The 25827-nt window shown below is 44.7% G+C and overlaps 1 protein-coding gene across 3 annotated transcripts in view; it reads left to right on the top strand.

The window, feature by feature from the left end:
* LOC147621256 (ARM repeat superfamily protein) overlaps positions 1–25827 on the top strand; it is a 189867-nt gene that overhangs the window by 130145 nt on the left and 33895 nt on the right. For all 3 annotated transcript variants that reach the window (XR_015269782.1, XM_086823966.1, XM_086823965.1), the window contains exons 28-35: positions 7771–7904; positions 8034–8114; positions 8264–8364; positions 8512–8741; positions 8899–9023; positions 9143–9271; positions 9345–9419; positions 9518–9651. Coding sequence is in view for 2 of the 3 variants with exons in the window: in XM_086823966.1 (XP_086680092.1) it covers positions 7771–7904; positions 8034–8114; positions 8264–8364; positions 8512–8741; positions 8899–9023; positions 9143–9271; positions 9345–9419; positions 9518–9651 (1009 nt within the window). In the remaining variant the exon portion in view is untranslated. The remainder of the gene's footprint in view (positions 1–7770; positions 7905–8033; positions 8115–8263; positions 8365–8511; positions 8742–8898; positions 9024–9142; positions 9272–9344; positions 9420–9517; positions 9652–25827) is intronic.

Below are 25827 nucleotides of genomic sequence, written 5' to 3'. Positions count from 1 at the left end.
TCAAAACCTTAAGGGTTGTAAGGCTGAAAACGTACATATTGGGTATTGTCGCATAACCATCCTTTCATGCAATCTGACAATGAATCCCAACACGTAAATTTAATCTAGATGCCCTCTATCAAATATCTGTGTAGCCACAGTGTCAATGTGTGGTTAACTACTCCTCAATCTTACATATGTAGATAAGTCTTGCCTATCGAAGCCCAACAATGAAAACAATGGTCATTCCAATATCTGTAGGGTATTAGGTCTATGTCTTGCATGGTACAAGTCCATGACTAACTCGTGTGTGTATGTCCACAAAATTCTTGGAGTAGAAAGTCCTATGTGTACCAAGAACAACTTCGTATACGAGCAAAACAAGATACAGTACTATGCTTCTACTATCGTTCCATATATAGCATGTGTCTGGAACGAACGCATACCTCTTAACATGGAGGTTCAAATCAAGGATACGACAAAGCATGTGCATCGAGTCGTGCAAGTACACCTTTTATTCCGTACACGAGCTTGTCTTGTTTCACCTTGAGATGAAAGTCAAAACTTAACCCCCAAATCTGTGAAGAACAGTCCAAACTTTTGCAAGACAAGGGAAAGAAAAAATTCGAGAGAAGAAAGGGTTTGTGGGAACCCACTTGCTGCTGGACTGATCAGGAAAAAACCCCCTTGCTTAAAAAATAAAATAAAAATCCTTCTTCTTAATGGCGAGGTGAGTTAAAAAAAAAACCCTTGCTAAAAAGAAAAAAGAAAAACTGCTGCCTGAGAAAGCAACTCGCCTGCTTTCCTGACTGCCTACCTGCGCCATCGAGAGAGGGGAATCCCCTCCAGATCTGGCTGCACCCATCACCTCGGCCTGCTTGCGCCGCCTGGCTGCCTGCTGGCCTGTTGCTCGCTGGCTAACTGCCCTGTGCGCCTTGGGCTGGCCACCCACAGGCCTAAACATGGCCGCCTTGTGGGCTGGCCTTTGTCCGCCTTGCAGCCCAGCCACACAGCCGTGGGCTGGCTGCTGGCCACAACTAGGCTGGCCACCATGCCACCAACCCGCCCACAGTCACACAAGCAAAAGCAACGCAGCAGCAAATCGAGGACAGTTCATGTCACACGAATCCCGAGAAGCTCTACACGCAGCCATCACGGGCAAACATGGCGTAAAATAAAAAATAAAAAAATAACAGCAACCACGGCATAGAAACCACGTGCATCCATGGTGCTTTTTCTTGCACACCCGCTAGCTCTCTCTCTCTCTCTCTCTCTCTCTCTCTCTCTTTCTTTATCTTGTAATAAACCTACACATGTACGCTACAGGAAACATAGAAAGAACTCACCCGAAGGTGTCCCGCTCACATCTTCCTCCCGGAGAGGCTTTGATACCACTGTCAAATCCCGAGATCTCTCCGTGAGGGAAATTTGCAAAACAGCCATGAAAAGCAAGACAAAGCAACGAACCCTAACCCTAGAAGGCAAAGCGGAAGAAACATATCTGGGTGCACGCATACTCGCCACCCAACCATGACAGCCGTGGGCAAGCCCACTAGACTTGGCTGTCCCCATCGAGCCACAAGCTAGAGCGTCATGCTCTCGTGAGTGCCATGCCATCGTCCTCGTCCGGTGTCCTCCACCACCTGGGGTTGTCCCCCAAGGACGTCGGCCTCTTGCGCGATGGTGCTCCTACTCCACGCGCTTTGCACTACTGTGCTCCATCCGTCGGTGTGTGCCCAACTGGTACCCCTCCCCCCAATAAATAGGGAAGGAACGCCCAAAAAGCACACGCTATCAATAGCGGACCAAAAAGCACATGTCCGCCCACAACATATCATACTCCTTTGCTCGCCAGTCTGCCTGCCCCTAGCGTGCACATGACACCATTGGACAGATTGGTACTTCATCACATCAGCTAAGGGTAGAGAGTGGCAGATACGAGGGGATGAAGCCAGAAGACCGCATTTGTCAGCTATGTCACCAAGAAGTGGAGTCACAGGAGAACTACATGTGTACCGTGTACTATGAGATACGAGGGAGATACTGGTGTCTCATCTGAGAGGGTTTTGGACCATTACGACACGTGATGGAGTTTGAGGATCAGAGGTGTTTGGGGCTTTTCTTATTGGAGCTTAGACGCCATCGAGAGGCTCTCCTACGAGCCAGGACAGCACACGAGGATCCACCCTGCCAGCGAGCCATGACAGCTTTTTTCAGGGCCAGGACAACCCGGCAGATACGACCAGGACTTCCACTACCCCCTCGACGAGCCAAACGTCCTTCAGGAGGAGTCACCCTCGACAGACCCATAGCACTTTGTTGAGCGATACGCCCATGCTTACTAGGACCTCGTCCACGGCCACTTCATCACCGGTGGATTAGAGCCATCATAACCCGCCACAGGAGACGACTGTCCCGCCACTTTAGTTTCTCTATCTTACAGCACCCCATGAGAGAAATACTGAGATGAGCAGATTACACCAGTCTTTTGCTAGTTGTAGATATTATACACTTTTGTACCTCACTAGGAGTATTTTCCTTTCATAGCTGCTTAGGATTGTTTTAGGACTTTTTTAGTCCTTTTTCTCTTCCTTTTGATGAGACACCATCAAGTGTGTACTACGTTTTGGTCTCATAGGCCACTTTGGCCTTTCGCCAGACGTTAATATATCTATCTTTCTTTCTTTCTTTCTTTCTTTCTTTCTCTCTCTCTCTCTCTCTCTCTCTCTCACCGAGCATTTCTCCCATGCAGACTAGGAGAGCACAGGATCATGATGGACTCCTCACCGAGCATTTCTCCCATGCTAGGGACATGCTAGCCCCTTTACTAGTTCACATGTTTAACAGGGCTTTATGTGAGGGCTTCCCCGTCAGCTGGTCATTGAATACTATTGTACCTATCTTGAAAGTAGGTGACCCCATGGACCCCAACAACTACAGGATTATCATGATTGGTCACACCTTGGCCAAGATTTATGGTTCGATTTTGGAGCATGAGCTTAGTAGATGGTCCGAGGAGCAAAGACTCAGAGCACCGGGGTAGGCAGGCTTTAGGACAGGGCAGTCCACACTATATCATATCTTTACACTACGGGGGATTATTGAGGAGGGGAGAGCTCACGGGCATCGGATATACTGCTGCTTTGTGGGTTTCCACAAAGCTTTTGATATTGTCCCACGGGCAAGACTGATGAGGAGATTGCAAGATATGGGAGTGCCAGCAGAGATGCTTTGGGGGATCATTACACTCTATGAGTCAAGTCACAGGCAGAGTACCGGCTCCAAGAGGTGACTCAGAGATCATACACAGCACTATCGGGGTGAAGCAGGGCTGCCCCTTGTCTCCTACTCTATTTAGTCTATACATTGACGAGGTCTCGGATTACATAGACAGACAGGGAGGACTAGGAGCACATTTGGTAGGAGTCGTGATACCGATCCTCTTGTATGTAGATGATATTGTTCTTATTTCTGATTCACAAGAGGGGCTGCAGAGGCATTTGGATGTATAACGGGCCTTTTGCGAGGACCGGGACCTCACTGTGAACCTTGGAAAGACCAAGGTCATGATCTTTAACACCTCCTCACAATGGATAAGTAGATTTGCAGTACAGTTTACAAACAGTGGAGAGCCTGTGGAGTATGTTACCTCATATTTATACCTTGGGATCACTTTTGCTCGACCTCAGTTCTCGATGTCGAAAGCGGCCGAAGCTAGAGATTGATGAGGGGATATGCAACCCTTGGCGTGCTAGAGAGGCAATGCTCACAGATAGAGTTTTAGGAGCCGAGGACAAAGCTTTGGCTATTTGTTACTCTAGTTACACTTGCACTACTGTATGGTGCCCCCATCTGGGGTCCTAGCTTATACCACAAGAGGAGACAAAGGAGAGAGCCGTCCGAGACAAATACAAAGGAGGTATATGATGGGTGGAAGCCGATGGAGAGGCCACTAGTGGCGATGATCTCATGCATGATTAGGAGTTGCCCATCAGTGCCACATGAGATTGTGCGGGTAGAGATGGGGGCTGCACCGATAGTGACGGAGGCGCTATTCTAGACAGTGACATACTGGCACAGGCTATGGGAACTTCCACTTGATAGATACCCCCGACTATGCATTGAGTCCTTGAGATAGTTGACACTTGAGGGAGATATAGAGTGTTGGTAAGCACAGGTAGGCACTTGGTTTGGCATGCAGGGTATGGAGATGGAGGCACTCCCCCGTTCCAGTAGAGCATAGAGGCCGCATCATTTGCTCTCGGTAGCACAGAGTGGAACAGGGTTATCAGGAAGGACTTTGTCAGATTGGATACTCAAGGACACGGAGTTCACCTAGTCGTCCACTTGGACGAAGATGGCCTTCTACAGAGATCACATGTTATGCCTGACACAGGATGGGTTCATCATCCGCCCACGCTACATGGACACACACCTATCCTTTGGGGTGAGATGTGCGATTGGCCAGATCCGCACCTCGTCCCACCAGCTGAGAGTGGAGACTGCCAGATATGGGCCTAGGGCGGCCGCACCAAAGGAGAGGATATGCTAGCTCTGCCACACAGAGCTCCTGATAGAGGATCATTACATATGCCGATGCCCTGCATACTATGAGATTCGGGGGAGGTTCCATTGCCTCCTTTGAGCTGGGTTCGGACCACTTTCCAGGATCATGGACTTCCCGGATCAGAGATGCCTTGGACTTTTTCTGCTAGTGCTCCGTAGACTCAGGGAGTCCTTAGTGAGATCCAGATGAGCTATACTTACTCGAGGACGAGCACAGACAGCTGTCACCAACTTCTTCCATACCAGCACTTCGAGGGCCGATCCACCCATCACACCTAGACCACAGGCTAGTGCAGGAGCTCGGTCGCCGAGAGGTGTGACACTCGATAGAGCCACTGAGTTATGCAGAGCTCGACGCCCCAAACCCCATTGCCCTCGCCCACGGCCACGCCACCATAGGAGGATCCGGGCCATCATCTCCCATCATCGCAGGACCTTCTTGTGCTTGCCAGCTCAATTTTACCACCTTGAGCACCATGTCATAGCGGCCATGAGGGATGTATTAGTGTGATATGAGAGCTCTGTGCTCATGTACTTGGATCAGATTTTAGAGTTCTAGATTTTTGTTATGTTTCTTTATTACTATTTTGTACCCAGGATGATGTACCTCATGGATATGATGTAACCTTTTGGCTCATAGGTCATTTTGGCCTTTTGAAGACGTTAATACAACTCTCTCTCTCTCTTTTCCAGATAGTGTATTAGATGTCATATGGTTGTAACTTTGGTCTCATAGGTCACTTTGGCCTTTTGAAGACGTTAATATAACATTTCATTTCATTTCATTTCTCTCTCTCCAAGTCGCAAAACTGAAAATTACTGTGAACTGTCCACAAGGCAGTAGCCTACTTTGGACTTTCTACGGGAGGTCTTGGGTTGAAATCCTGTTAGGGACATCTTATACTAAGGGTGTGTTCACGTGCAGGTGGGCACGTAGGGAGCCATCCGCACACCTTAGTCCGTCATCATTCGATCGTCATGGTGCTTGCTTCCACCTTCTTCATCTTTGGCGATTATGCGGTGACAACAGTGTGCAATGCTTGCCCTTCAAGCTCACGCTCTGGATCAAGGGCGATGGTTGCCATGGACTTCAAAGATCGTGATTCAACTTGCGACGCCCAGTTCTGCCAAAATTGTGCAGGGTGTTCACTCCAATCAGTTGAGCGTCTAACTTGTGGGGTTCGTTCTACGGCCTGTCCATTGCCTACAAAGTGGCCGATATTTGGAAGGGTGGTACCCCCTTGTGGTACTTGCGTGTGTGTGTGTGTGTGTGTGTGTGTGTGTGTGTGTGTGTGTGTAGCCAGGTGAAATTCCCGTGCGCAACTAGGAATGGAATAAGACCTCATGATTTAAAAAAAAAAACTGTGAACTAAGATGCAGATCAAAGCATGAAGTGTGACACCGTTCGAAGGGGTAAAGACGAAGGGGACCCTCTCTTTAGTACTTGCTAGCTAAATAACCAAGGAATCTGCAGAGACTTGGATAGGTTAAGCTAGCTATACATTACAATATAGCTAGTTGATGGGCATTTTTAGAACTTAGCAGCTAGGAATGCATCAACATGTGGCCAAGTAATTACGGAGCACAATGCACTGCCTAGTTGTCTCTGGGATGCATCCCGCTCATCAGGTACGTGAAGGCCGAAACAAAACGAAACTGCTTGTAACAAATAGGAGCGAAACAAATTTTTTTCAAAATGACGACCCATAGTTGGCGCACAAAACGGTATGTTCCATACCGTTTTGGTACGAAACGATGTGAAAAAGTAGCCTTTTTTTCAACCGTGTTTTTGGCGGTTTTTCCTAGCCATTTATGGCTTTTGTGGGTGCTTGCTTGCATGCATTTTCCATTGAGTAATGACTCCTATAGCCTATATAACCTAATCTAAGTGCTCAAGCTCTCTCTCTCTCTCAAGCGGCAAGCCCTCTCTCAAGCAGCAAGGCCTCTCTCTCTCTCTCAAACTCTCTAAACCTTTGAAGGTATGCCTTCAAGGCATTCCGTGGACGTTAATATGACTTTCTTTCTTTTTTTCTTTCTCCCTCTCTCAAGCTCTCAACTTTCTCTTTCTTTCTCTTTCTCAACTTGGATCTCTTCCTCCCTCTCTCCCTCTCAAGCTCTCAAGCTCTCAACTTGGATCACTTCTTCTCTCTCTCCCTCTCTCAAGCCCTAAACTTTCAAGACTCACGCTCTCAAGACTCAAATTTCAAGCTCTGATGAGTCTGATCATGATGACTGCGCCTCTAGCGAGGGCATTCCTTCCCCTAGAGATTCCTCTGAGGACGACTAGAGAATATTGTTCTCTAGTCTCTACACACTTTTTTGCATTTACTATTGCGGGGAAGTCTCCTATTTATGGCATGGCGCATATGTTTACCATTCATGACTCGTAGTGTTTTTCACTTGTTTCTAGTTTATGACAACTTCTCTCAGCTTTGCATCTCTAAATGTGTACAAATATCTATTTTTCAAGTGTTTTTTAAAGTGGACAGTACCTCTATCCAACTTATTTTTCTGAAATAAAAAGTCCCATATGGGTACCATTTTCGTACCATTTGTTTTGTACCCTTCGTTTTGACCTGACAACTATGACCCACTGGCAACTCAAATACAATACAGCCTCGAGAATCGATAGAATTTGATAAATGCAAGTGGCAAAAGCCACAATTGCAAGTTGGCCAACTGGAAAGTTCAAAAAGCCCATCTCTAGAATGCAGTACAGATCTGGGATTTCACAGTACATGGTCATTGATAAATTTGTGGTGTACAAGGCTGAAGCCATGAGGTTGGTTTGTACAAATAAGAAAAACAAGGCATTCTAGGGCTGTATCAGGTCACGTGTGGGAGGTCTCTGGGTGGTGTGGAGTCTTGCAAGTTGGCCAACTGGAAAGTTCAAAAAACCCATCTTTAGAATGTGGTACAGATTTGGGATTTCACAGTCCATGGTCATTGATAAATTTGCGGTGTACAAGGCTGAATCCATGAGGTTAGTTTGTACAAATAAGAAAAACAAGGCATTCTAGGGCTGTATCAGGCCACGTGTGGGAGCTCTCTGGTGGTGTGGATTCTATGTTCTATGGTTGTGATGTTTAGCTAAGCAAGGAGTATTCCAACCGACTATGTAATGCCATAAAGCAGTGTTTAAGAAGTAAAACACACTTCTTTGTTTTATTTTAGAGGAAAAAAGCTAGGACCTATCTTAAAAGCAACCTTCTATTTGATGCACAGGCCAGTCAGTGATAAAAGCTTCAACTCATGGAGCACCCTTTCCTTTGAAAAAAAGAGACCAATTGCTCAATTACACCTTGACATTAATGGCAGGGCAAGATAGCAATATCGATCCAGAACTCCTTCACACACAGGCATGCTAAATGCTTCAATGCTTTTCTCTGCGTAATTTTTCTGTTGGTTGAAGCTTAATGGTGAGCTGCAGTGTAAAGAACACTTGCAGATTGCTATGCAGAAGGATACTCACTGCATTTGTATTGCAGATTCTAGCCCTGAACGCATGCACCACTTTGGTCTCAGTTGAGCCCAAATTGACAGTTGCGACGAGAGATGTAATACTACAGGTAGTGGTGGGATGGGTTTTCTTTGTGAAATATTGAAACTTTTGTCAGATCAGAAATCCCTTTGTAAGAAAGTATCTATGGAAGCGCATGTGACGATAACCCCATCTATTGTAGAGTAATGTCCATGCACTTGAATGTTGTTTTGATAGGCAACATTGGATTTTTTTGCACTCCCTATTGAGCCTAGGCTAGTGATCGAACCTCTTCTTTCTAAGCTGATTCGATTACTCAGATCAATATTGCTTACAAGGTAGAGTTTATAAATTATAAAACTTCAATGCTCTTTTTGTTGTGAAGGATATTATGTTTTTGCAATGTAAAGGTTTTATATACTGATGCCTGAGCTTTTTGCAATCACATGTGCTTATTTCTATGGTGTGGCTTATAATGATTTTAGTGGAGAAGATGGCAAAAGCAGGGCAGATCAGTTACAATATTTACTGAAAAGCCTTGACCAATATGTATCCTCTTCAGTTGGATACCAGAGATCAAGAGCTTGCTCTGCTGTACTAGATTTGCTTTCAGAGTTTCGGGCCCTTTGTGCTACAGGCACTTGCGCCTTGGGATGCATTGGACCTTGCATGCACCTTCGTTCCTCTACAAATCGATTACAAAGGAGCACAGGAAGTAAGCAAAAGCTTATCTAGCTTACTTGACTGTAGGTTTGCGGCCGTAAGGCTCCAATTGAATCGTGTGGCATGCAAGGTCATTGAATTTAACAAAATGCTCGTAAGAAAATTATACATATTAAGCCGATAGTACATTTTTGTCAATCTTTTGGCAGGTCCAGAAACCACAGGTGTTCTTCTTTTACCTCCTAGAGAGTCATTAAATCTTGGAGAAAGGTTAATGGCATACCTACCTCGCTGTGCGGATATAGTGCCATGGGTACAAAAGTGTTCTGCTCAGGTTGTGCTTTTTCCCTGTAAAAGGCACCTGTCAGTGTCGTGAAAGCTGATTTATAGGCTATAGCAAATTGCATGATTATATTTTCCAAATCATCTGATTCTAGTGAATGTTTACCACAGATAATTGATCTACTTTTCAGCATTGCCTTGCTGTTGCCAAATCCAGTGGGTTCAATAACTGGTGGAGATAAACAATCTTCGTATGCTGCTCTATCGAAACTAGAGGAGCTCATTGCAATCTCAAAATGGGTACTTTTTCTTGTACTATTTGATGTACACTTGTGCATCTTTTGTGGTAAGAAACTGACTTGCTATCTCACAGGAGCCAGAAAATCTCAGCCATGACACATTTTTTCAAATTGTGGAATATGTGGGCAACCTTTTGACATCACAAGAGGTAGTTGAGCTGTGTGGGGCCAATCTAATTAAATGCTATTTTTTTTCTGATTTCTGTATAGCAGCCAGTTATTTACATAGGGATGTTACTCTTTGCAGCTGGTAGTTGCACTACGTGGTTGTGTGGCAGCCATCTGCGATAAAACACATTCATCTGCAAAAGCCACTGTTGGGGCTGTGGCAAAGCTTATCCAAAGCAGGGGCCGAGACTTGCATGAAGGAGATATTGAAAGGTAATTTTTCATAAGTTTTGTCAATACTATGAAAGTTGTGCACATGCCCTGGTTATAGCGTTTCTTTTTGGTCTTTGTCTACTCTTTTGAGTAAAGAAAACTTCTTCTTGTAGCAGAGGGTACAATTCCACGAGAACCTAAAGAATTTTAAAATAGGCCAACTTAAAGGCTAGCTGTAGTTTGTCGACAGGGCCACAATGCTAGAGATTGTCCTAGATTGAGAGGCCATGCTAGGAGGCGGCGTGGTCCTACCCATCAGATGCCTTCTGCAGTTGCCCCTATGCCACAACAGACCACACAGCGTTGGTTTGTGGTTAGAGATGGCAGGCGCCCTCGGACTCCCGTACCTGCCCCTTGACCCGCACTCTTAGTGGAGCATCCCAACCCTTATGCAGCTCTTGCTTCACAGGATGTTGATCCTTCTTTGGAGGATGAGGCTCTGTAGGCACATGATTTAGATCCCTCAGAGGAGGATGTTGCATTACAGTTATAGGATGATTGCACTCCTGAGGATAGGATGATTGCACTCCTGAGGATGATGTCGTGTAGTTACGTTGTCATGGTACCTCCATTTTTGCGGACCAGCCCTAGGTTTTCCCCGGAGTGGGAACGAGAGGTAAGGTTTACATTATCAGATTTTCCCTCCCTTACCTATGCGAGACGTACCTCCGTCTCTAAAGAGGGTCCTTCGTCGACGATGAGATCTGGTCGTTTCTACTCTGAGTCGTTATGAGGATTGTCTCATAAAACATTCAGTGTCTTGGGGGCTTTTTTTTCGCGTCGGCAGAAACAAATAGTCAAAACTCAACTTAATTGTGTAGGTAGGTGGACCTATGGATGTATTGCTCTTACAAGAGCATAAACTGGATGCTAGCCAATGTGGGAGATCAGGCAACCTTCTCTCAAGACACCTTTTGGTCACGAGCTATTGGTACCAAAGGTGGTGTCTGTATCTTTGTTTCAGCTTTGGTCTTGCCTTCCATCATTAGACATGGTGTCATTTTGCGTGCGAGAGCATAGTGGATCCTTCTTATGTAGGGTACCACGTGCATTGGTATTCTAAACCTCTATGCTCCTAACCGTAGAGGTGAGAGGATTGTCTTTTGGAAATCTCTCACCACGTTGATGCCTTTTGCTGACCATTGGATTATTGGTGGGGATTTTAACATGGTTGAGATGCTAATGGATAAAAGAGGTGGACATGAGGGCTTGGTGCATCCTCTTGAAAGAGCGTCTTGGGAGAGGTTTATACTCTCCATTCTCGGTAGGATTGTTGGCATGAGGATGACATTTTGAGGAGTCCATCCACTCTTCTTTATTCATGGTCTAACAGGAGAAGGGATGCATGATGTATTTATTGCACGGTTAGACCGGATTTATGTGGATGATTGGGTGCTCGACAGAGGGGGGCATACTTTTATTTATTACTGTAGGCACCTCTAAATCAGATCATTGCCCAGTGGTTTTATGCATTAGAGATCTGAGTCGCCATGGATCAGCACCCATGTACGCATCCTTGATCATTTGTTTTCAGATGCAGAGATATCACGTCGTATGCTTGATATTTTGAGATCTCATGATTTCTCATGGGCCTCGCAAAGCCTGGTCTCTGCTCTCTGTGATATTAGTGACTTTTGTCACACATGTGTCCTTTCTAAGAGGCAAAAGGCCTTGGATTTAGAAAGGGAAATGAGACGTAGACTGACTGCCTTACAGAAAGAGCATGAGAAACATCCTCATGCTCAAAGGGTTGCAGATTCTTTATGTACTGTTAGGGTAGGACTCTCTTGAGCAGCGTGTGGAGTATTGTTACCATGCCCATGAATCCTTTTGGACCCAAATGGGTGGCAGATGCAACAAACATTTCTTTGCTTCTCACGGCCCATCTCATGCTAGAGATAGTGTTGGGCAGTTGCAGGATTCACATGGCACTCTTCATTCAGATCCTCTTATGGTTAGACAGATTGCCACTAATTTCTATCGTTAGCTTCATAGTGCCGAGGTGCACTCTGATTTGAGACACACGGCACAGAGGAAGGTTTGGAAGGCATTGTCACATTTGATCATTAAGGAGATGTGTGCCATTCTAGATGCCCCTTTTTCTGTGCAGGAGTTCCGTTGTGCTCTTCATGCCTTACCTCATGGTAAGTGTCCAGGGGAGGATGGCCTCTCCCCTAATTTTTTCATTACTTTTTGGATGAGATTGGGGTTGAGATCACATCGGCTCTCTAGGAGATGTGGGACACAGATTCTATGCCTTAGTCTCTCACTGAGGGGCTTATATATCTTATCCCTAAGAGTGGGGATAAGACATTGATTGGCCAGTGGAGACCTATGACCTTACTTGGGACTGCATATAAGATTCTTGCTAAGGCAGTGAGCATTAGATTGCAGCCAATTTTGCAGGATGTCATTCATGATACTCAAAATGGATTCTTACACGGAAGGAGCATCGTTAATAACATTTTCTCGTTTTGGGAGGCCGTGGAATGAGCCAAAGCGAGTAATCAGCCCTTAGCCATTCTGCTCTTGGATTTTGAGAAGGCCTATGATAGTCTGGATTGGGACTTCCTTGAGGGTACTCTTAGCCATATGGGTTTCTCTCAGAGATGGATCGAGTGAGTTTCATGCATGTATCACGATGCCTACAGTAGTGTGCTTGCTTGTGGTGATAGAGGAGAGCGGTTTCAGATTCTCGCTCAATACGCACGGCAGGATTGCCCTTTAGCCCCATTATTGTATATCATAGTTGCAGATGCCATGAGCATCTTCCTCCGCTCCACTGCTGGTATTTTTTGATTGAGGTTTCCTCTTCATAGTCAAGAGGAGCTGGTTGACTCTGAGAGTTAGATGACACAGCCATTTTCTTGGAGGCCTCACACATATGCTTATGTTCCTTCCAGGTAGCACCGGAAGAGTTTTGTTTGGCAGTAGGGGCACTCATTAATTGGCACAAATCTGTTGGTTTTTGGATTAGTGACTCATCGAGAGTTCCTTGGGGTGCAGAGCTTGGTTTTACTTGGATCAACAGAGTATGCACTGCTAGATATTTGGGATGCCAGGTTGGGGTTGATATTTCTCCTGCGCAATAGTTTTCTTTGGTACTTGTGAGTATCGAGAAGAAGCTTTTTGATTGGAGCTCCAAGAGATTAGATTTAGCCTCCAAAGCTTTGGTGGCTAATCAGGTATTGCTTGCCTCGGCTTGGTTTACTGCCTCTTGTTGGTGCTAGAGGCTATGTGAAAATTAAGGTTTCATGCAAAGAGAGAGAAGTGCAGTTTTTGTGGTTTAATACCCAAATTTCAATCGGTAATTACTCATCACTCGGGTATTGGTTTCTAAAATTGATCATATTGTTAGGAAGCTCTTTATATGCTCTTTCCACTCATATAACAAATTTCCTAATCCTTTATTTCATTGATGATTAGAATTTCTCCCAAAGTTGTTAACTTTTAGGCGAATTTTGACAGTTTTATAGTCTTGTAATAAAATGCTCACAACTTTTTGCTCGGTTGCCCATTTTCGAAAGTTTTTATATAGGCATGAAGCTCTCTTCAAGCTCTACGTAGCTATGTAATCCTCTTTTGTACAGTCAATATGGATTTGAAACTGTAATTCTCTGTGTATCTCTGTTTTTATAGACTTTTGGCCATTATGTCTTCTTAATAATGATTAATTCCTCTTAATCTCTTATCAAAAAGTAAATTCCATGTATCTTATACTCTTATAAGTGATTGCTATATTCTTTTACTTTAAGATGTTCCGTTCGAATTGGGATGTAATCCTCTTTTATACAGTCTATATGGATTTAAAACTGCAATTCTCTGTGTATCTCTATTATTATAGACTTTTGGCCATTATTTCTTCTTAATAATGATTAATTCCTCTTAATCTCTTATCAAAAAGCAAATCCCATGTATCTTATACTCTTGTAAGTGATTTCTATATTCTTTTACTTTAAGATGTTCCGTCCAAATCGCCCAATTCGAACGGATGAACCTTACCAACATTCCCCGTATGTTTCCGTTCACATAATCCTGAGTCGGAAGATTTTCTTCCAACAAAGAATTGTCCTCTTGTTTGGAGCTGTAAGATTGGCAGAAATTCTTGCTTCTCCCAAGCTTTTCCTCTTTCCTTCCATGAATTATGATCTCAGCTTTGATGTGCTTATCTTTATCTTAAACTAGGCAGAGAAAGGGAGGTGAGGAGACTGTGAGGTTTCGTACAAGTGTGTTTTGATTCTAAGAAGTGACCGAAGTCAAAACTCCAACCTTGTGTCACATCTTTTGGTGGAGTTGACGGGCAGGTTTTACTTAGAATTACTCATCTTTTGGCATGGTTGTCACGGTACGAAAATACGATACCCTACGATACGATACCGTACGAGAATTTTTGGTACGATATGAAATTTTCGGATACCGTACGATAAAATACGGTTTTTATTTTTTACACTTACAAGCTATGGAGCTTCAAGCTTGAATGTGAGGGAAGGTTGGGAGGGGAGGAGTCTACAGTGCTTGAGAAACCAATACATGGATATGTGTCTCTCCCGATTGTCTCCAAAAAAGAACCTGGATGGGTAATGCAATACCAAAGGTCTCCCAGTGTAGCGTTTATGATTAATGGACCGTCCTTGCACAAATACGAGGAGTGCATCTAGGGTAATAAGTTTAGGGACTCCTCTCTAGATCAAAATGGCCATGTCCAAATGTTCTCCCTCGTGCATAACTTGAGAATCTAATTGTCTAGCCTACCTATACCAGGGATCCCGAAGTGATATAGCAAGATTCTCTCATCCTACCAATCAAGTGTACACTACCAGTCTACCTCGCCAGATTTTTTAGGTCTCTCCACAACCCCATATGGAATACTGAGTGGACACGAAAGTTGCGAAGTATTGCGAGCATTTGGGATCTTTGGAAAAAAAAACCAACTCGTACCGTACGATACCGTACGAATTCGTACGGTATCGTACCGTACGACTCGTACGTACGAACCTGTTCGTACGCGTACGAGAAACAACTATGTCTTTTGGTGCAAGATGTTCAACATTCTGGTGTTCCAAGGATCGGAAAGAGAAGACCCGGGGAGTTATCTCCGAGAGTTTAACCGAGCATGCCGCTTGACGGGTTAGTCTATGAAAGAGAGGGTAGAAATACTTCCAGATTTCTTGGAGGGTGTGGCCTTAGCTTGGCATGAGGCTTTGCGAGAGGAGTCTAAGAATGATTGGGAAAGGTTGACCAAAGCAATGAAGGAGAGATTTGGGACAATGGAGTCACCAAATGCTTTACTATTGCAATTGGATCAGATTTTCCAAAAGGAAGGAGAGTCAGTTTCTGCCTTTTCAGTGAGGAATGAAGCCTTATTCATCAACTATCATCAAGCTGCTTTACATGTTGTTGCTTCTTCTTTTTCACCTTCTATGGGAGATTTAAAGAGTTCTTTAGCAATGGAGCACCTTAAGATGAGCAAGTTTATCATGGCTCTGGATCCCCGCTTGCATGGAAAAGTTCTTAGCAAAGATCCCACTAATTTTAAAGAGGCTCTTCGTGTTGATTTGAAGAAGGAGGCCACTCTTCATATTAAGTCCACATTCCAATCTTCTCCGAGTGTGCCGACCCTACCACGAGTAGAGATAGCCTCAACATCTCAGGTACAAGCTCCATCCTTGGATCATAACATTGCACAACTTATGGCAGAATTTACTGATTTGAAGTTATACTTAGTCAACGCAAGGCCACCTAGGGTTCCACGAGTTGAGGATAAACCTAGGGATAGAAGTAGTATCACATGCTATGAATGTCAAGAGAAGGAGCACTATCGCACTGAGTGTCCAAAATTGAGGAAAAGAGAGGATAAAAGTTTAGCACTTTTAGAGGAAACATACTCAGAAGAAGAAGAGGAAACATTGATGCCGTTAATGGCAAAAAGGGGTCGTAAAACTAGGAGCCAAGAAGAAGAAGATCAAGAAGATAAATCTGAAGAAGAGGAGAAAAATAAGAAGAAGAAGAAGTTGTCTAGGAGAAAAATTGGACAATCTGACTTTCCTCTTGGACAAGGATCTCTTAGTTATGACCTCTTAACAGATCTCAGGGAGAAAACGGCACAAATCACATCTGGGCGGCTTTTGACACTCTCCAAAGCTCAGAAAGGAATGGGGTAAGCTGGCTAGCACAAGGGAATCTAAGAAAAAGAAGAGGGATAATGAGACTCATGTGGCTCAAAAGGTGGATATTGATGTAGGAGATGATGTACGTGTGATTGATGTCATAATTGAGGGGCAAACAATTTCTAATGTATACATTGATGGAGGTGCGTCAATCAATGTCATGAGTGAAAAAACAATGAAAGATGCTGATTTAAAGTTGTCTTCTACTAACTCTTCCTATCGCATCAAACTTTGTGATAATACTAGGGTGAAAGCCTTAGGAATTGTCAGGAATTTGGGAGTGGATGTATGTGATATTTCTGTGGCTACAACTTTCCAGGTCATTGCTACAAAGCCTGATGCTAGGGCTTACCCATTGATATTGGGTAGGCCATGGCTTTGCCAAGTGAAGACAATTCAAAAGTGAGAGACAGGTGATCTTATTCTACAAGCTGAGAATAAGAAGGTCGACTATAACATCAAGAGTCGTCGCAAGAAAGTAGTGAGAGGTGAACCTTCAACTTTCGAAAGTTCAGAAGAGGAGACAAGTGGTAGCTCCGAGGATTCCATCTCAGAAGGGAAGGTGGAGGGAGTTGCATTTGGTCTTTCCCTGGGAAGGGATCGAGGAGATGCTGAAGACAATGGAGCCTTGGAAGGAGAAGCTTCTTCAATCATGTTCAAGAAAGGAGATGTGGACCTCACTAGTCTTCACCAACAGAATGAACTTCTTCTTGATGAGTCCATAGCAGGTATTGAAAGGGAGAATTACTTAAAAATGTTGGATGGATTTCCTAACCTTTTTGCAAATAGCTACTCACAAGTACGCCAAGTTACCCTCGAATGTACCAGCAACTTTTCAACGCTTCATGAGTCAAGTATTTGCACCTTACTTGGGAAAGTTTATAAGGGTCTTTTTGGATGATTTTTGCATTTATTCAAGCCGCATGGATCAATTGGAAAAGTTGAGGTTGGCCTTGCAAAGTATTGATGATGCAAAAGGGTATCTTAATCTTGGAAAATACCGCTTGGCAGGAAGGAAGGTGGTTCTCTTGGGACATGTTATCTCAGAAGAAGCAGATGGATCCTGAGAAGGTGCAGGCAAATGTGGGGCCACTTCCTCGTTCCGCACAAGGGAAGTATTACATATGGGTGGCCACAGACTATGCAACAAGGTGGGCAGAAGCAAAGACCATGGTCAATAATAAAGCAGTGGCTGTGGCATCCTTTCTCAGGGAATACATATGTGCCCGATTTGGGTATCCATTAGAAATCCTTACGGATGGAGAGAGGTTTTTCAGGAATGACTTGATTGAAGCTTTGGTGCAGAAATTAAAAATAAAGCATGCTATGTCAACTCCCTATTATCCCCAATGTAATGGTTTAGTAGAAAAAACTAATGGACTGCTTTGTGGATCTTTGTCTAAGCTAGTGGATACTATGAAGAGAAAGTGGGATGTGCATTTGCCAGAAGTCCTATGGGTCTATAGGACAACTCACAAACTCTCTCTTGGTTTCACACCTTTTCAGTTAGTTTATGAAATGGAGGCTATTTTGCCAATAGAATTGGAAATCACAAGCCTTCGCACATCTTTTGCACGCTTGAATAATGAAGAAGAAATACATGTCCAACGCCTAGTACAACTGGAGACCTTGGATGAGAGGTGACTTCAGCCACTTCAAAATTTGGAGGCTACAGAACAACGGCGCAAGGCAAGGTATGACACTTTGACGAAGAAGAAGAAGAAGCCAGAACTCAAGCGAGAAAGCTTAGTAATGAGGTATGATGGCCGTGTGGAGAAACGGCTAGATAAGAAGCTTCTTCGACGTTGGGAAGGCCCCTTCAGGATAAAGCAAAAGTTCAACACCTATCTTCTAGAGGATGCAAGTAGCCAGGAGGTTCTCGGACGTGCCAATGAGTACCGGCTAAAGATATTTTACCCTCAAGCATCATGGCCAGCAGACCCCCAAGACAAGCATGGAGGATCTGTTGGGGGGGGGGAGGGTGGGAAGATGTGACATGAAAAATTGATATCTTTCATTTTTAATTTTGTACATATTTTGATGGTTTCTCAATGGTAATAAGATGGAAGCTTGTCCAAGAAGATTGCGGCGCCCAGAATGGAATAACGGCGTGGTGATGCGGCGGCTTGGCGGCTACCCTGATAACAGCATTCTATCTTCAAATATAGTGATTTTACTTGACTTAGGGTGCACACGTTGTAAATGCCACAAGTATGCTTGATAAATACTTTGGTATGGTAGATAGACTAGTGATGTGGAAAATAAAAGTGGGCCTTCATGCTCACATGGATTTTAATCGTATTATTAATATAGTATTCACCATAAGGCTATAGCCTATAAGTTGGGGAGTGTGGAAGGCATGTGGAGGAGTGTGTGTAGGTGCATAATTGGAAAAGATTCTTGTAGAATGCCTACATGGAAGAGGAGAATTCCGCCATGTGTAAGTGGAATCTCCACCTACATGCCACTTAGACTTGGCTATTATCTCATCACACTTTCAAAGTCAAAAAGTCTTCAATTTAATAATCAATAGAAGACTTAGCCTAAGAGGACAATTGATGGTGACATCTACCCTTATGTCACTACCCTGATAACAGCATTCTATCTTCAAATATAGTGATTTTACTTGACTTAGAGTGCACACGTTGTAAATGCCACAAGTATGCTTGATAAATACTTTGGTATGGTAGATAGGCTAGTGATGTGGAAAATAAAAGTGGGCCTTCATGCTCACATGGATTTTAATTGTATTATTAATATAGTTTTCACCATAAGGCTATAAGTTGGGGAGTGTGGAAGGCATGTGGAGGAGTGTGTGTAGGTGCATAATTGGAAAAGATTCTTGTAGAATGCCTACATGGAAGAGGAGAATTCCGCCATGTGTAAGTGGAATCTCCACCTACATGCCACTTAGACTTGGCTATTATCTCATCACACTTTCAAAGTCAAAAAGTCTTCAATTTAATAATCAATAGAAGACTTAGCCTAAGAGGATAATTGATGGTGACATCTACCCTTATGTCACTGAAGGGTTGAAGATTTCTATGTTGTAATTTGTAACAATGGAAGAGAGGGTGATTCTCCACCTATAAAAGGAGCCCTCCTCACCCTTTCAAATGAAGGAATGAAGCCTCCTCAATTGAGCATTTTGTGTCATTGCCATTCTCTGATCTTCAAACCCTTATTCAAACACTCTCTTTACATGTGAATGTCTCATTTAGCATTAGCTTCTCATGCTTAACCCAATTTTGGACCTCTTTGATGATTCATGATAAGTGGGATAAGGAGTTATTATCTTGGTGGGCCTGTGACTTCTCAAGGTAGCCCTTGCCTTATTGCCGCCCTCCTTTGGAGGTACCAATGGTTTTAGCGGTAATGAGCATGTGGAAAGACTTTGGGGACCATAGGTAAATCTTTACGATTGTCCGCTGAGCAATGTTAATCGTTACTCTCTAGCTTGAATCACGAAGGAGATGAAAGGCAAGAGGCTATGTGAAAATTGAGGTTTCATGTAAAGAGAGAGAAGTGCAGTTTTTGTGGTCTAATACCCAAATTTCAACCGGTAATTACTCATCACTCGAGTATTGGTTTCTAAAATTGATCATATGGCTAGGAAACTCTTTATATGCTTTTTCCACTCATGTAACTAATTTCTTAATCCTTTACTTTATTGATGATCAGAATTTCTCTCAAAGTTGCTAACTTTTAGGCGAATTTGGACAGTTTTATAGTCTTGTAGTAAAATGCTCATAACTTTTCGCTCGGTTTGCCCGTTTTTGAAAGTTTTTATATAGGTGCGAAGCTCTCTTCAAGCTCTACGTACCTATGTAATCTTCTTTTGTACAGTCTATATGGATTAAAATCTGCAATTCTCTCTGTATCTCTGTTTTTATAGACTTTTGGCCATTATTTCTTCTTAATAATGATTAATTCCTCTTAATCTCTTATCAAAAAGCAAATCCCATGTATCTTATCCTCTTGTAAGTGATTGCTATATTCTTTTACTTTAAGATGTTCCGTTCAAATCGCCCAATTTGAACGGATGAACCTTACCAACATTCCCCGTATGTTTCCGTTTACATAATCCTGAGTCGGAAGATTTTCTTCCAACGAAGAATTGCCCTCTTGTTGGAGTTGCAAGACTGGCAGAAATTTTTGCTTCTCCTAAGCCTTTCCTCTTTCCTTCTATGAATTATAATCTCACCTTTGATGTGTTTATTTTTATCTTAACCTAGGGAGAGAAAGGGAGGTGAGGAGGCTGTGAGGTTTCATACAAGTGTGCTTTGATTCTAAGAAGTGACCGAAGTCGAAACTCCAATTTTGTGTCACAGTACCATGACAATGCAAATGTGCAACATCATCCTCAAGAGTGCAATCATCCTGTAACTGTAATGTAAGATCCTCCTGTGTGAGGGATCCGGATCATGTGCTTGCAAGGCCTCATCCTCCAAAAAAGGATCAACAGCGTGTGAGGCAAGAGCTGCATTATGGTTAGGGTGCTCCACAGGGGGTGTGGGTGAAGGGGCAGGTACGGGGATCCGAGGGTGCCTGCCATCCCTAACCACAACCCAACGGTGTGTCGTCTGCTGTGGCAAAGGAGCAGCTGGAGTCTCGGCATCTACAGAAGGCCTCTGATGGGTAGAACGACGCTGCCTCCTAGCATGGCCCGTCGATCTGGGACAATCTCTAGCAATGTGACCCTGTCGATGACAAATTCGACACTGGTTAGGTCTGCCTGCAATCTCCATCCTCTGGCGGAAATGAGATCCGTCAAGTCTCTGAACCATAACATGATTATCAGTAATCGATGGATCAGGAACAAGCACAAGGACCCGGGGTACACCATCAAGAGTGGCGGTAACGGCCACGGAAGCTGAGGCGGGAGAGCTCGAGAGGATTGGTACCTCTAAAACCTGGCCAAAGGATGCCCCTATGGAAGCTAAAAGCTTCCAATAGGACCGAGGAAGAGTAGGGAACCGTAGTGACACTGGGGTTAGGCGCTGATCCTCCACCACTAGATCAAAGCCCACCTGGTACTGAAAGAAGAAAATCTTCCTAGGACCAAGACGAAAGGGGCTGCTAGCCAAAGCCTGAGAAGTAGCTTCTGAAGAATGAAAGTCCACCTGGAAGAAGCTTGACCAAGTAAACGAGTATCTTGAAAGTGCACAATCAGCTCTGAAGGGAGAGCTGCTAGAAGCCATTCACGGGCCTGTGAACGAGAGGGGTGGGAACCATAAACTCTCGCAACAAGGGTAGTTTAGACCTCAAGGTCAATGTCATGCTGAAGAGAGGTGAGCTCGTCCTTTGAAAAATTGATGATTTTCCCGGCCAGTGGGGGTGATGAGAGATTGGCTGCGGCAGAAAAAGCCATAAGACCAATCAAGAAAAGTGGGCGGCCGACTTGAATCCAGATAAAATAGCTGCTGGGAAAACGGGAGCAGAGGAAGGGGGGCAAAGGCGGGGAGCAGCTGGGGAAGCAAGGGCAAAGGGGCAGGCGGGGGCAGCAGAGGGGCAGGCGGGTACTGAAGAAGGCAGGGGGCGGGTAGCAAAGGGGGAGGTGGGGCAGTAAAAGGGGGATTGGCGGGGGTAGCAGGCGAAGGCAGGCGGGGGGCAACAGAGGGGCTGACGGGGGCAGTTGAAGGGCAGGCGGGGCAGCAAAAGGGGGGCTGGCGGGGGCAGCAAAAGGGATAGGCGAGAGCAGGCGGGGGGGCAGCAGAGGAGCTAGCGGGGGCAGCTGAAGGGCAGGCGGGGACTGAAAGGGTAGCGAAGGGCAGAAGTTGGGCAGGCGAAGGGGGGTTGCGAAGGTAGCAGTTGGGCAGGCGAAGGTAGCAGGCGGGAGCAGCAAAGAAGTAGGCGGAATCAACAGAGGGCAGGCGGGGGCAGCAGCGCCGGTTCACGTCACTTCTGCAGCGCAGGTCTCCAATTTTCCCTCGTGGACCTGCTTTGCAAGTCCACGCTTCATTAAAGTACGGCCGGACAACGTATAAGTGAGTTTGGGCATCCACACTTTATCAAAGACTGGGTGGACATGTTATAAGTGAGTTTGGGCACTTATTGGATGGCAGCCCAACCAAATTCTCATAAATCAGGCACACTTTTAAATAAAAGAGTGTGGATAGCTTATTGGGCACCCTCTTCACTTATGGGAAAGGTGTGGCTCTTGTTGAGGTGGCTCAGTATGGAAAGGCGTATCCTCTCCCTAGCATGGGAAAAGGGAAGGACAAAGCCGGTTTTAGCATGCAAGGGACTTTAAGGATGCCAAAGAGCTCCGAAAGCTGAAAATGAATAGGAGAAGAAGCCTTGGAACAAGAGGAGCACTTATGGGTTATCTCAACAGCACAGGGCACAATACATGCCAGAGGGAAAATGCTTTAAATGTGGTAGTAAAGATTACATATCGTGTCAACGTACAAGAAAAGACAAGAAAGCAGATGAGCCTAAAGTATGGTACCCGATGTGCAAGGCAATATAGGACATGGAAGCAAGGATAGAGTGGTATGCAAAGCATGGGGGCAACCTAAAGATCAGCCCGCCTTATTCATGTTTGATGATTGCTCTATGGACAACTTCATCTTTAGTATCTACCCAAATGGCTGTCGCTTTGGGGATTAAAGTGAGAGACGTGGGACCTGAAATGTATGCATGTTCAACTTTTGTTGAGAAGGATGCGAAGGTCACTCCTCTCATTGGAATGCTACAAATTCACATCTAGGGTTACCTCGACCGTGAGAACTTCCTTATTGCACCTCTTAATGGATCTGATGTATTGCTTGGTAAACCATGGCATGCTCGTCTTGAACCCCACAAGAATTACAAGGCAAACAAACTCTCTTTTATGTACAAAGGCTGAGAGCATTTTGTAGATGTAGGCGAATCGGGTGATACTATCCCCGTTGTATCTCATATACAAGTCAATAAAGCAACGAAAAAGTGTGTTTCTTCGTACTTGTTTTTTGTACGTGATGATGTGGAACATAGCAATGTGCATGTAGATTCTCTTACTCGTGATAGGCTGAATTTTCTGAGTGAGTATAGAGATTGTTTTGCCAATGCATTGCCGAGTGGAATGCCTTCTTTACGGCTAGAGGATCACCGTGGTACTAGGTAGTTCACCTCCTAATAGGCCGGCATAACGTGTGAGTGCTTGCCAACAAGAGGAGATTATGAAGCAAGTTGGTGAACTCTTAGAGAAGGTTTTAGTATGACCAAGTTCTTTGCCATTTTGTTCACCCGTTCTTCTTGTGGAGAAGAAGGATAGTACATTTCACATGTGCATGGATTACAGGGCACTTAATAAGATAACCATCAAGAACTGGTTTCCTATCCCGAGAATTGATGATATCTTGTACAAATTGGATGATTCGTCATGTTTTAGTCGCATTGTGTGTTTCCTCAATTCATCAAAGACTTTTTTTAAGTGCATCTTACGCTATTCCTCATTCTTCGAAAACACCAAAATGTCATTGAAAAAAATACCTATAAATGATCTATGATTTCTGAGAATTCGGTCCATCATTCGGTTGAAAGTAGCCAAAGCATTTGTGAGACCGAATGGCATAACCAAATAAATACTCAGAGCACCCAAAAGATGTGCGAAAGGATGTCTTGTGTACATCTTGAGACATCACTCTCACTGGATGGCAACCACTCTTGAGATAGCTTATGATTAATGGCAAAAAGAGTGATTTTTTTCTTCGGAGATTCACTATATTTGACACATATTGTCCAAAATATGGATCTTGCAAAGATCGAAGTCATTAAGGTTTGGTTTGAACTTAAATCCATACAGGAGGATCATATTACAGGAGGTTCACATCTCATTTTGCAATGATTGCCTCCCCATTGCATGAACTTACCAAGAAAAGTGCTATGTTTAAATGGTCAAAATCTGAAATTGATGCTTTTCTTAAGCTGAGAAGTGCCATTACATCGGGACTAGTTTTGATAATTCTTGATTTACAAAAGCCATTCAATGTTGAATGTGATGCATGTGGCAGTTGCATAGGAGCTGTCCTAAATCAAGAAGGACATGTCGTTGCATATGATAGCAGAAAATTGCATGATGCGGAGCTTTCTCTTGGCATCTATGAGAAAGAGCTATTAGCTGTAATTCATGCTCTTACATTATGAAAACACTACTTATTGGGAGCTGAATTGACAGTCAAGACCGATCACCAAAGTTTGCGGTATTTTCTAACGCAAACCAAGCTTTCAAAGAAGCATATGAGGATGGCCAATTTCCTCTCTATGTTTCATTTTAAGATTTTGCACACCCCTAGCGAAAAGAATGCAGTTGCAAATGCGCTATCAAGAAAACCATATGTTGCTGCAATTTCAGTCGTCTCACATCAGGACTTATCTAAAGATTGGGATGTTAGACATGTAATGATTTGGATTCCAAATTTACAGATATATGGGCTGATTTGTTGGCTGGTCATGCATGTGCCTCGTGAGTCGTATGTAATGAATGCACATGCCTCGTATGTAGTGAAAGATTGCTATCTTATCAAAGATAACTGCCTATGTGTAGAGGAATTTTGCCTACCACTCAAATGATTGAGAGATATTTCTATTGGCCAAGGATGAGAAGAGACCGAGAGTTGTGAAGTTTTCGTTCGAGTTGCGGCCAGTTGATATTGTGCTAATTCTTTCTATCTTTAGCGGTGCATTTGCCCTATCAACTACTTATTTGCTGCACTAATTCTTTCTATTTGCTACTTCCCTTAGTGCTAGGCTTCATTATGGCTGAGTCTGCCCTGCATCTCTAGAGGTTTGACAGAAACTCAGTACGAAGGGCTTTGTGTGAATATATGCTCTCATGTGTGTGTGTGTGTGTGTGTGTGTGTGTGTGTGTGTGCCAGGTTGGGCTGGCTAGTCTGGCTCTGCTGGACCTGGCGGGCACCTGCCTGTGTGGCTTAGGAGAGGGATGGGTCTAACCTCTGGTCTCCTCTGCTCCAACTGAGGGGTCTCCTCTACTCCAACCAAGTACCGGGAAGGGGGGGGAGGGAGAGAGGGGGCTGGTAGTAGGTGAAGAGGGGGAAGGTTGGGGGCATCCATGCAACAATAAATGGGACCTTCTGGGGGTGCGTGGAGCCACCTCGCCCCTAGAATCCTTAGTTTGTGCTAAATGCTCATGATGGTTACCAGTAGGTACCGTTGCCTCAAGCGTCCCACCTGCCTGACTCTTTGGCTATTGACGCCCTTGCACAGGAGGGCAGTTCCGCTGACAAGGTCGTGAGACTGGCTGCCAACGGTCTGCGTCCTTGCTGTGGTGAGTACACGGGCTGCCAGGTCGGGCTAGCCAATCTGCTGGCTGTTGAGCTTAGGAGAGGGATGGATCTGACATACGGTCTCCTCTGCTCCAGCTGAAGGGTCTCGGGGAAGGTCCGGTGGAGGATCTGAGGGGCATCCTCTGCGGGTCAAGCGCGGCCTACCAAGCGGGCACCTATGCCCATCTTTGATCAGGAGAGGGATGGGTCTCACCTCCGGTCTCCTCTGCTCCAACCGAGGCATCTCGGGGTGGGTTTGGGGGAGGGGCGTGCCCTGTGTGTATGATGACGAGGATAGGCTCTGGCCTTGTGCCCCACTTGCCTGCATATCCGAGGAGACCTGAATACTGCACTCGCTGCAGAATCAGCCCCTTCTGGAGCCTGGGGAGTGCAATGAGCTGAGGAAGAGCCTCCGGTGAGGCTATGCATACACAAATGGATGGATCCCTGCTACCCTAGCTACAACAAAAGAGGCTTTCTTGGGGGATTCCAAACCCTAGCCAATTGATCGACCAATCAACTGAATGAGTGGGATATACTCCTTTCAGAGGCATGGGAATCAGACTGGGACAGGGAAGTGAGATAATCATGCAAGGGGGTCGGATAAAGGGGCTCGAGCTGTGATGCCATCGAGCAAAGAATGCCTAAGCACTCAATGGGGCTTTGCTGTAGCACGCGGTCAGCCACTGCAGGAGAAGCAAAGTCCACCTGTGAGTAGCCGTGCCCAAGAAAATGAATTT

The sequence above is a fragment of the Cibotium barometz genome, chromosome 30 (genome assembly GCF_041138505.1).
Source record: "Cibotium barometz isolate CiBa-2024 chromosome 30, ASM4113850v1, whole genome shotgun sequence".
Classification (NCBI taxonomy): Eukaryota; Viridiplantae; Streptophyta; class Polypodiopsida; order Cyatheales; family Cibotiaceae; genus Cibotium; species Cibotium barometz.
The sequence above is the reverse complement of the archived record's forward strand: the minus strand, read 5'-3'. Positions and strand labels throughout refer to the sequence as shown.